General features: G+C 33.7%; 2 protein-coding genes across 2 annotated transcripts; both read left to right on the top strand.

The window, feature by feature from the left end:
• The first annotated feature begins 1,122 nt into the window (after positions 1-1,122).
• Positions 1,123-1,876, top strand: LOC100808865 (glutaredoxin-C1). Its single transcript, XM_003548464.5, has one exon. It carries the CDS (start codon positions 1,232-1,234, stop codon positions 1,634-1,636), a length of 405 nt encoding a protein of 134 aa, XP_003548512.1. The 5' UTR covers positions 1,123-1,231; the 3' UTR covers positions 1,637-1,876.
• Positions 1,877-8,197: 6,321 nt separating this feature from the next.
• On the top strand, positions 8,198-12,649 carry LOC100500075 (putative membrane-anchored ubiquitin-fold protein). The gene is made up of 3 exons (NM_001249529.2): positions 8,198-8,528; positions 11,805-11,975; positions 12,155-12,649. The coding sequence occupies exons 1-3, from the start codon at positions 8,399-8,401 to the stop codon at positions 12,208-12,210; spliced, it is 357 nt and encodes a 118-aa protein (NP_001236458.1). The 5' UTR covers positions 8,198-8,398; the 3' UTR covers positions 12,211-12,649.

The following is a 12,649-nucleotide window of genomic DNA, read 5'->3' on the forward strand; positions in this document are numbered from 1 at the left end:
TTTACATATTTTATCCTTATACTCCTTTCTTACTTTTATTTTGTCCTTAGCCTTAATACATATGTAGGCTAGCTAAGAAAAGAATTGATATTGTCTCCCAAGCTAAGTCTCACGCAAACAGCATTATTGATAAATCCCTTTTCCCCTAACATAATCATGGCCACAGGAAGAACTGCCCGTCTCAACCTCAAGCAAATAAACCTCATTATTGATTATGACACTCTAAAGACGAAAAATGGAAATTTCCATTCATCAGAAGTAGTTACTTATAATCACACCCTGTCTCTCTCTTATATCGCATAAGGTGACGAGTAGTGATGAGAGAGTGAGACCAACTTTTCCATATTATTATATTCCGGTAAAAAAGCACAAGCTACCACACTCCCATTATTATTTTAAAAGTGGAGTGATATATGAACATATTTTAATTTTAAACATTTTATCAATATTTTTTTATTTGTTTTCTACCAACATGTTTTCTTTATCTTTTTTTTAACACATAAAAAATCTTATAATATTTACTCCTTTCATTCTTATATATAAAATTTAATTACCTAATTTATCAAGATTAAGAAAAGTGATTAATTTAATTGATAACAATAAATTTATAATTTTTTTTAAAATGATTCTTGTTGTTAATACTTTCTCTTTCTTTTTATAACGAGGATATTTTAAGTCTAAAAATAATTCATGCTAAAAATATTATAGATTGGATCTTATAAAAAAAACAAACATTATTAAGGAAGTATATTTTTTAGCAAATGTTAATTAGTATCGTTAGAATATTGGTTAAGGGCTAAAGGAAAAAATATTTTTATTAAAATATGCAAAATTATATTATCTCAAAACTTTTTTTACACTCTTGTATAATCTCCACAATAAATACTTATTTCTTTTTCACTACTTAACCAATTTACTAAAGATAATTATTAGTAATACCCATTTTTTTTCTTAATTTTATCTCTTCACCAGTGTCTAAATAGTATTTAGGGTGTTCTTTTATTTTTCTTTCCTTTTAAAAAAATCCTAATACAACAACATCAACATGATCCACTAAAGCAGTGTATGTTGAGTGTTTTGTTCAGTTATTTACCTCTATAAATATCACCCCTCCACTCACTCATTCCCCACACAAACAAACACAAACCAAACCAAACCCCATTTTATTCATTCTCAAAACTTCTCTCTAGCTAGCTAGCACCGTTCATCACTCACATTATTCTTTCTGAGAATGCATTATCAAGCAGCAGCGGCGTCGTGGGGGAGCTACGTGGCGGGGGCCCCACGGAACAGCGCGGCGGCGGCGGTGGTGGTGGGGGACCCACTGGAGCGGATAGAGAGGCTGGCGTCGGAGAGCGCGGTGGTGATATTCAGCGTGAGCACGTGCTGCATGTGCCACGCCATCAAGAGGCTCTTCTGCGGCATGGGCGTGAACCCGACCGTGCACGAGCTGGACGAGGATCCAAGAGGCAAGGACCTCGAACGCGCCCTCATGCGGCTCCTCGGAACCCCCTCGGTTGTCCCTGTCGTCTTCATCGGTGGCAAGCTTGTCGGAACCATGGACCGAGTCATGGCTTGCCACATTAACGGCACCCTCGTTCCTCTCCTCAAAGAAGCTGGTGCTCTCTGGCTTTGAAAATGCACCCACCACCAATTAACGCTATCTAAGTATAAATAAACAAAAAAATATGAGAGAGGGTAAAAAAAAAAGAAGAGGTTTTATTAAACAGTGTTTATTGTTATTATTATTATCAATCAGAGGAAGGGGATGAATGAAGTGGTCTTTTGTGAGTCTCTTCTTCTTCCATTCTTCCATTTTGGATACACTACTACTACTACTTGCAGCAGCAGCAGCTGCTTCTAACTGACTTGTTAATCAATCTTTTCTTTCTTTCTTTCTTTTCAGTTTCATGCTCTTTTTTATTTTTATTTTTGGTTTTGTTGGGTGATGTTTATTTGGGTTTGTTATGGTTTGCTTGTTTTGTAAAGATAGAAGGCGAAATGCAAAAAAAAAAAAAAGAGAGAGTTAATTTTATTCTACTGTTTTCTTTTTATTTGTTTGTTATTTTGGAATGTTTGGTTTTGGAGAAAATGGCACAAAGGTTTGCTTTTTTTTTACTGTGTTGATGGATATGGGGGCATGAAAAGGGAAATCAATCTCTTTTTGTTGAGGAGAAAACAGTGGACGGTGAGAAAAGGCGTCGTGTCTGGACGAAGTTGTTGTCGCTTTCTTTCGTTGTCTTTGTTTTAATTTGTTGTGTTTCATTTTCTTTGGGCTTGTGTTGGAGTGAAGTGTGATGTCAATGCAGCTTTCGTTTTGACCGTTTTCTATGGAGAATTAGAAGCAAGAACGGTCGTTAAAAATATTTTGGGAAGATGTTTGTTTTTTTTTTTTTCTTATTAAAATTAAAATATTGGCATTTAATTTATTTTTTAAAAAAAATTGAAAAAGGAAATGAAGATAAGAATAATAACTTGCCAAGCAGCAAAAGTACTGTGAAATTTTATCGTTATGGTGACGTGCCCGAAAACTTGTATTTTTTAAGGAGGGGTAATGATAAGTGACATGATTACAATCGTTTTTGTTGAAACGACTTGTCGTCCAGCAACCGGAAAAACGGATTGTGTTTTTCATCATTAAAATTTGAACTAGTTGTGTCTGGTGTGTGTGTGTGCTGCGATTTCTTTGACCTCGTGCAGCCAAAAGCCAGTGAGCCCACTTAGGCTAGCTCCTCAACACTGGCTCATTTATTTATTTAATTTTGCAAATTTTCCTATCTGAATTTTCTTTTATCAAGTTAGAAGACATTAATTTCCTATAACTTGGTGAATCAATTTGAATTTTTACTAAAAGACATATTCATATTTAGTATCCAATACATAATTGTCTCTAAAAGAAGAGAAATGTAAGAAACAAAAAGAAGTTAGAGTTAACAAAATTTTAAATTAGACATGATATGAAAATTTAAAGAATACACAAAAAAATATGAAAATTAAAGAATTAAATAGAATAAAAAATTTAAAGATGTAATTAAAACCTAAATTAAAATTAGACTGTGAGTACACTTCTCTCCTTAATTATATTTGATTAACATGTTTGACTCTCATTTTTCCAGATTTCAATCTTTTGTTTATAATTTAAATTTGTTTTAGTACGTTGAGTTTGTAATAAGTTAGATACGTGACAGTTGGGTATAGATTTATTTCAAATTAGCAATATGATTGAAAACATAGACTTTATAAAAAAACTAGAAATATATTTTTTTGAAACGCAAAGAAAAAATATTATTAACACTCACTTCAAGCAAGAAAACCTAGAATAATGAATGGTCCTTTATTAATTAATTTTAGTACGGTTTGTTGGTCTATTATTTAACTAAAACTAAACTAAAAGTGGTGATTTTCTTACATAATATTCAAAATAACAAAACAAACTCCATTGAATCAAGAAACACAATGTTATAAATTTGGGAAAACATCAAAGGTATTTTCTAACTCGAACAAATATCACTGGTTTCAAGAGTGTGATTCAAGGTGACATGACTAGGGTTGGATCCTTTCATGTGACAATTTTATCATGTGAAATCTTAGTCTTTAATTGAAATTAAGAGAGAAAATTTAAATAATAAAAATGGAAGACATGAAGTTTTGATGGTAGAGATTTTCACATAAGAGAATTTAAGTGAAAATCTCACATGAAAAAAATCTATTTTTGACACGACCATGGACAAACATAAAAACCATTAAAGGTGCAATTCTTTCATGAATGTGTTAAAAAAAAGGTTGTATAAGCATGCTAGACATTTGCATGATCTAGCGCATGAATGAGCTCCAAATTTTTGCCCAACTATGCCTAATCTTGAGTATCACCCCACTATTCCAAAATGAATCCTTTATTGCAATTTGCTTGGGATTTTGCTTATTTTTATAACAAGTTAATTTCAAATGAAACCACTTAGTAATTCAATTACTCAATTACTCAGAGTTAGTTTTTTTGTGTGTGTGAATATTAGTCAAGGTTAGTTATTGAAATTATTAGATTGGTTGAATGATAAAAGAAAAAGAGAGAGAGAAAAAGGTCAAATTTGATCCTTCCTCCTTGCTAACAAAAAAAACTAATAATTACGAACATTTAGTAATAAAAAAAAGTCAGGATTAGTTATTATGTTGCCAATGCTCTCCATGGCAATTACCTTCATGTATATAAACGTCCGTTATGCTAACATTTTTTTTTTATCGAAAAAATATTAGTAGTTAATGTTATTAGTTTTTTGTTATCCTAACATTGTAACATGTTTCTTTTCGGCTATCAAGTTACATCACTCTCAATACTTGTCTTTGTAACAACCAAACAAATTATTTCTCCTTTTCTATTTTGAGAACAATGTTTCTATTGATCATTTAGAGTTTTAAGAGATTATATTAAAAAAATAAGGAACTGGAAACTTTGCTATAGCAAAATTTAGAATATTTTGCAATTGTAAAAATTTAGTAATTTAATTTATTAACATGGAAACATGAAATTGTATTGCTAGAAGTAAAAAAAATTAATCTCGAAGAAAACTAGATTTTAGATATTGCAAGAAAAAATTGAACTGTAGAAAATTATTTTTTTGTAACAAATCAAGCATCTAAATTAGTCATATTTTTAAAGCCTCGTACACATTGCTCAGTTGGTTGAGCCAAAACAATTTATAATACTTAATTTGTAGTATCTTAAACCTATTTTCACGTTAAGATTTAGAAGAACCCATAACTACAGCCCATTAAATTGGATGCCCCAAAAGCCTACTTGGACCAAGTATCGAAGGCTTGTAACATGTCAGTAGTCGATGGGCCTGGTCTACATGGTCTAAAAGCTTGGTTGAAAGTGTGGGTTATGTGCTCATACGACTTAGAAACCGACTATTTGATCCCTATAAAATTGTTTTTTTCCTCTATCAATCAAGAGCAAATATCAAAATATTCTTGGAGCATTTTAACCTCACCTTTCCCATCCCACCACTCTTTCCTCCTTTCTTTTCTTCCTTCATTTATTTTCTCTTTCCCTCTCAATCTTCACTATCTGCACTCACATTATTGAAGGTTTTTTCCCCCTCAAGGAATCATGATTCCATTTTTTCCCGTGTTTTTGACAATACAACAAAATCAAGATTTTGTTATGCTACAACTTCGTCCATTATGTAACACAACAAAATTACGATTCTATAATATAACAAGTTTTGTAAACCAATAAAAATGAACAATAAAAATATGATTTTGTTTTACACTATGCAATAGAATTATACTTTTGTTGCACATGTTGAATTTAGTCCCTCCTCTTCTACAACAGAATCGTGTTTCTATTATGCACTTTCCCCAGACCTTAATGTACAATGGAATCACAATTCCGCTACACTAGTGGGGTGTGGAAAAAAATACAGCAAATGTGCATTGCACAATGAAATTGGGATTCTGTTGTCCAACATTTTTCACACCCCCTCTAGTGTAACAAAATCTTGATTTCAACGTGCATATTGGGGAAGGATAAATTTGGAATTTTTGAACAATGGTAGAGGCTGATAGCAAAAGGGTTGGGACCAATAGCAACTCTCTACGAGTTAGTATTGCACTTTTGCAAAAATTGGGGAGGTAACAATGTTTCTTTTGGGCTTATGTGGTTACTAATGAACTAAAAATGGACAATTACTTAGCCACCTCATTTTTTGTTTAGTGCACCACAAAAATCTGTAAAGTCCCATTTTCATCTCACTCACTCTCTTCTTCTCTCCATCTTCCTCTTTACTCCATGTGGCGCTTGTGAGTATCCTCTCAACTAGGATGATGGTGGTGCTAGTCAAGTCACGGTCCAAGAGTGATGGCGTTGTTGAAGCACAGAAATGCATTACGAATTAAGTAATATAAAAAATGTATTATCAATGAATTTTTTGCATTATGTATTGCTCAATCAGTAATACAAAAAAATGTATTACGGATTGATCAATCCATAACACAAATGTATTACAGATTGAGAAATCCGTAATACATTGTGTTATGGATTTTGAGAAATCGTAACTATATCACGAAGGTGACGGGGTATATTCTTTGGTGTGCGGCGATATTATGGAGTCGTGGTTGAGTGGCGCAATGTAGTGATGATGTTGTCGCAATGTAGTGATGATGTTGTCGATGGTTCATGATGATGATGTTGAAGGTGAAGAAAACACGATATGGAAGCACATGAAGTCGTCTTCACTTGCGTGGGTAACACACTCGTGTGAATATGGGATGCGATTTGGAAGGCAAAATGAAAGTGCATGTGTCAAATGCACTTCCATGTTGCTTGGCCTCACTCTTGGACACCGTGGTGGTGCATCTTGACTCGTAGGCAAAGACAACGACTTTTGTTTGTGGCAGCAATCGTGCACAGATTTGGAAAAGGAGGTGGCAGCGCAATGGTGGCTGGGTACTAGGGTGATGGTGGCTGGTGAAGGTTCATAGAGGAGGTAAGAGAGAGGAAGAAGGGTAAGAATGAGATATTAGAAAAATTGAAGGTGCACCGAGAAAAAAATGAGATGGGCTAAATAATTGTCGTAAAAATATTGTGAATAAAGTTTGAGATCCACCGTTTAAAAATCAGCGCATACATGATGCTAAAAGTCATTTTATTTTGAGCTCTCGGTTCATGCAGCTTTGTTTGAACTTATTTGAAACTTCCCAAAATGAATTTGATGGTGGAAATGAGTGGATTAGGTGTTGGCATGTTGTTGGTTGAAGAGTGAACCAATATATGTTCTTTATGTGATGTTTTTTCTTCTTCTTTTCTATCACATTTTCCTTGGACGCTTAATCTCGGTGCTTCATCTTACATATATCAGTTTTGTATAAAGTATTTAAATTTTACATAGACAAATATATACTATGGTATTTTCTATCGTGACTTATTAGTAGTGAAGTTCTAATGCATACAAACAAGCAAATAATTTAGAGTTAGAAGTATACAGATTGACTAACATTACGAAAATGAAAAAACAAAAGGAGGCCAATATCTAACTTCAGATAATTGCAATATGTGTGAATTAGTTAAAGTTCAACAACTCACTTTGAAAAGTCAATCAAATGAAGCAAGATATTTATATCAATTAATATGGATTGATTATGATTCGACTTCATACTTTTAGTCAAATTGATCAAATCATATCTAATAAATAAGGATGCCACTCCTTTATTATCCTAAGTTGACACTTATTTTAGAGTTGAGTTGAAGTATCTTGATCAATTAGTTTTAGGATCCTTGGGACCCAACATGAACAGTAAAAAACATAACACAGTCCATATGGTTTAAAAGATGCAGTCAATATATTGATCATGAATTAGTCTTTATTTTACTCCATTTCATCAATCACTTCAAATTCATTTAAACTATGTAGCTGTACCAAATAAATACTCACTGATTGATGTTCAATCTTATGTTATAAATGTGAGTCCTTATTCTTAGTCATTTAAACATTTCTTTATTCATAATTTTATTCCTTAGAAGCAGCTTTTCTTAAATTTAATTTTAGTTTTAATTCGATTTAAATTTTAAATCTTGATTGACTGTATCATTTTTATTTTTATTTTTGTTCAGCAAGATTCACTGTAAATTTTGAAATAATATATCAATTAATAACGATCATATGATTTAATTGATATTTACGATTAAAAAAATGTAAAAAACAAGATTATAATTTTAGCTGTAGAAACTTCTCCAATTGTTGAGGTCAAATTCAACCATGAACCATCCATTCAATTCAATCATGCTTAATGAATAAAACGGATGATGACTAGTGATAACATTTAGGTCTGAAAGATAGAAATCAAAAAATATAAAAAGAATAATATTTTTAAAGTTTTTTTATATGATAATATTAAATATATTTATTTTTAGCTAGTAATCAAATAATTACTTATTAAATAATCAAATAAATTTTTCAATATTAAAAAATATTTAAAATATCTTATTAAATATGGTTTAAATGAGTTTGTATGTTTTTTTTTTCTTTTGAAAAAAGGAAAATCTTGTACTAAGAGATGGATTCGAATCCAAATGAGCACTTACATGAATTTAACGTAAGATTAGTCTGGTTATTTGTCAAGTGGGTCCATTTCATAGGAGAGAGAGAAAAAGAAAAGGAAAAAGATAAAATATATTAATTAATAATAGAGTAATAGACGCGAGAAGAAAAAGAGCGTGAAGGTCGGGGGATAGATAGGGTTTGCCTTTACCCTGCTTTGCTCTCGGTGGTGTCACTGATTGGCGTTGCCAAATTTCCTTTGGCTTCTTCTTCTCCGAATCTTTCAGAATCTCTCTCTCATTTATTTTTGAATTGAAGTTTCTTTCTCATTATCTAAAATATCCTCGCGCGTGTTATTAGCGATGCCGGAGGAAGAAGTAGTGGAGCTCAAGTTCCGTCTCTACGATGGATCCGACATCGGTCCCTTCCGTTACTCCCCTGCCTCCACCATCGCCATGCTCAAGGACCGCATTTTTGCAGACTGGCCCAAAGGTTTTTTTTTTTTAATTATTTTATTAACCCCCTTTTTTTCATTTTTTATTTTTTCAACTTCCCACCCCAGTCGAAATTCTTCATTTTGTGTTTGTTTAATTCTGATGATGGTGTGGGCTTTAACCTACTAATAGGGCTTCGGCTCCGACATCTTGAGCTTCCCTTAAATTCTTTGCTGTCAGCTTCCCTTAACTTCTTTGTTGTTGTGCAAACAAACACGGCCTTGACGACCGTTTTTTTTGGAAAATAAAAAGTATAAAACCGTGTTTTGTGAAGTTGTTGGGACTTGGAAGTGTATTTGTGTTGCTTGATTCTAGTTTTGAGAGTTCTTTGTTCCTGAGCGAGGTGGCAAGTGGTGGATAGGTTTGTTAATTTCGCAGTTCTCTACGCGTGCCGCGTTAGAAGTTGGGTGAATTTGCTTTGAACGGGGAAGATTTATGTGACGGGTATAGATTCTTTGTTCTTTTTGCTGGTTTTCAAATTCAGGGAATTTTTTTTATCGGCAAATTAGTTGTTAGGAGGATTTGAACCCACGACTACCAAGTCAACCTTATATCTCCTGAAATTTAGGGAATGTGATATTGTCATGTCTGAATTGTGTTGTTGTTTTGTGACGAAAATATAATCTCTGACCTTATGGGAAATTGCAGATAAATGCACCCCCCCTAGAGAACCCAAAATCCCATAATGTTGCTGCTGAAATTGAGGTTGTAGACGGTTTTTTAAAACCTTGGGACCCCATCTAGGCTGGAAACAACTTGATAGGGTTTTTTTTTTTCTTTCTAGAAATGTCACAACTGTTAAGTTTTTGCAACCCTTGTGTGTAAGCATGTATGTGCCTTTGAATTGTGGGAATTGGATATGCAGACCATAAACGAAAGAAATTTATGGTCACATGTTTGTTTGTACTTATTATCATAAACCTCTACCACAAATTGAGATGCTAAAATATTGTCTGGAATTCTGTTAGTTTGTTAATACAGGGAAAACACAGGTCTTGACTAGATTTTCCCGTAGTCAAGTGGTTGGATTAGGTTAGGTTGGTTAATGGGTATAGTGATCACTGGCCACTTAGACTTTTTTTAAAACTTCTTGCTTTCTCTTGGTTGTGATTCTATTGGTGGTTATCAGTGCCTATTAATTGTTTTTATCTTAACATTAATTACAAGTCGTATCAAAACCGGAGTTGTTAATAGCAGCTGATAGGGGAGGAGTCTGGCCTGTATCCCCTGTTGGCACATATATCTTTTTTACCCATTTTTCCTGCCAAATCTTTGGCAGTGCATGCATTTTCCAGCCAACCCATATTCTCAATGCATTTATGTCCTGTCACTTTTCTCTATAGGTTCTACTCTATCCCTTGGATACACATGTTCCTAATCTTATCCCTCCTTGTATGTCCATTTATACACCTTAACATTCTCATCTCCACTACACTTGTTTTCTTGTTTGCACTTGAAGGCACTCCCAAAGTGCATGGCTGATGGCTGTTTGCGGAAAGTTTCCTGAGTTTGATATGCTCTTCGCAATCACATCTTATGCTTGGAAATGTTCCATTCATTTAGCTTGAATTCTATGTGTGATATCCCAATCAATCTCTCCATCGATTTGTTTGATTGATCTTGGATACCTAAAATACATGACTTGTGGCATAGCATGATCCTCAATTAGTCAATTTACCTCCAAGACATAGCTAATTCCCGTCTTATTAAGCTTGCATTCCACATAATCCTTCTTGCACAGTTACACTTAGTTGAAAAACCTTTGATTCTATGCAGCTTTTGTTGTAATTTACACCCATCTGTTGCCATTGATTCTATGAATTGAAGGATTAGCTCTTGGATGTACCTAATAAGCACGGCTTATGTTAATCTAAATAGAATGGACACAAAAGTTTACTCCTGGTGCAAACAGCAAACCTATCCCTATAAGAAAATCTTCTGTTACACCTTCATGAGCTTGCTGACTAATTGCTGACTCATCATTCATATCCTTTATTATTTGGATACATGATACAGTCATATTTTTTCTCTAGAGCCTTCCCTAACAATCCCTCAGGCACCTATTGGATTTATGTAGATAATTATAAATACTTTTGTAATCACATGTGATGCATATTTATATCAACTAGAGCAGGACAGAGCACAGAGAAGAACACCAGAAGCAGTAGATAAACCAAAAACAATGCAAACAAATAAAAAAAGTAAAACAATGAATGGCTGGAAAAAATTACATAACTAGTTGACATGTGTCCAAACCTGGACAGATTTATTATATTATAGATAAGGTATACAGAGCAATGTTAGGGTAGGAGAGAAGGGAGATAAAAGGGTAAAAAATAGGAAAAAAAGACTTAACTATAGTGAAAATATTGTTTCTGTTAGATTTGATTTATTTTTGAAGCATACTGAAGACTTTATGAGATTATCCCCATTTCCTCTTTTTCTCACTTCCCATAGCATACAGGAGACATTGGTATAAGATAGCAATAAGGTATAGGTTTTGATATCATACATTTTGTTGAACGGTGCTAAATTGGTTTGGGTATGGTGTGAGACCTCATATTTTGTTGAACAGTGCTAAATTGGTAGGAGTGGTTTGAGCTAATTGATGTTCTATGGATAGGCCATGACTTCAGTGATGCAGATGTGTTCTAATGTCACATTTTTTATCCATATGGTTGTTTAGTTGCCAGTATATTCTTAGCTGCATGTTGGTATAAACTTTCTCTTTACTGACTGGCAACTTTATGCCCATATATGTATGTTGTCACCTAAGCAGGTTTTCTGGTTGCGTGGGTGTGTGAAAGTCGATGGAGCTTGGATGGGATCCTAAAACCAGATGACTCATAGCTTAACTTTTGTTTGGATGTCTTAAACATTTAGTTTTTGGTTGTTTTCTTCCCCTGTTAACCGTGTTTTATAATCAGGACATGCGTGTCATGATATTCCGGTTCTGGTATTAAATATTAGTTGGACAGCCATTTTAGTTAAGTTCTCATTTATTGTCATATATGCACAAGACATATATGAAGTAATAATTTTTATCTTTTACTATATGGTTTTTACCCCTTTAGCAACCGGTTAATACTGTCTGAGTGTTGTTATTTGCTAGGTTATATGACTTATGTTGCACTTGTCTTATTTGGGACATGTTATTTTTCATTTTTTTCTTGAGTTCCTGTTGTTTTGGTTTATATTCTTCTCCCTTATTTAGTTTTTTGTTGTTTTTCTAACTATTTATGAAATTTGTATTGGTTGTTCTGGTTGACCATAGACAAGAAGATTATACCAAAAGCAGCAAATGATATAAAACTGATAAGTGCTGGCAAAATTTTGGAGAACCACAAGACAGTTGGCCAGTGTAGAGTACCTTTTGGCGAGCTTCCCAAAGGGGTTATAACCATGCATGTTGTGGTCCAGCCATCTTTGCTCAAAGCAAAAACAGGTAGATTTCATTCTAGAACATACCGTGTAATTATTTTCTGTCATCTTATTTATGCCTCAAAGGGCAGCTCCATGTAGGTGTTAGGTACCAGGTAATGATAGAAAGCTAACTAACTAGGATCAAGGATCAAGTATTGTGTGACTGAATGCTAAATTTTTTCTTTTGCTGAGTCTAAACAGAGAAAAAAGTTGATGAGGTGCCCAGAAAACATATATGTGCATGTTCGATATTGTGAGAATCCGTTGTCGTCATCATCATCATGAAGAGTTAAGCTGCTGATCTCGCCTTAGTTGTATGCTGGGATATCCGAAGGTCATGGATATGCGTAGCTGGGAAGACAATAATTTGTAAAAAAGTCCCAATCCCCATCATAGTTGAGTGTTGTTGGAGGGCATTCCTGTGTAGCAATGCTTGCCAGTGATGATTTTCTCATGTCCTATAAAATGGTTGGATGTTTGATGTATCAAGGTAGGTGCAGTCTATATCATAATATCAAATATAATATTATAGAAAAAAAAGTTCGATCACTATTTTCTAAGGATATTCAACAGTATTCACTACCGGAATGATCATACCCGTTTCTTGTGGCATTCTTGTCTTGCATTTGTATCATCATGGATCTCTACAATCGGAAGAGGTATTTTAAAGTTAAGAGGAAATTAATTTTACAAGAA

Source organism: Glycine max, chromosome 16 (assembly GCF_000004515.6).
Source record: "Glycine max cultivar Williams 82 chromosome 16, Glycine_max_v4.0, whole genome shotgun sequence".
Taxonomy (NCBI): Eukaryota; Viridiplantae; Streptophyta; class Magnoliopsida; order Fabales; family Fabaceae; genus Glycine; species Glycine max.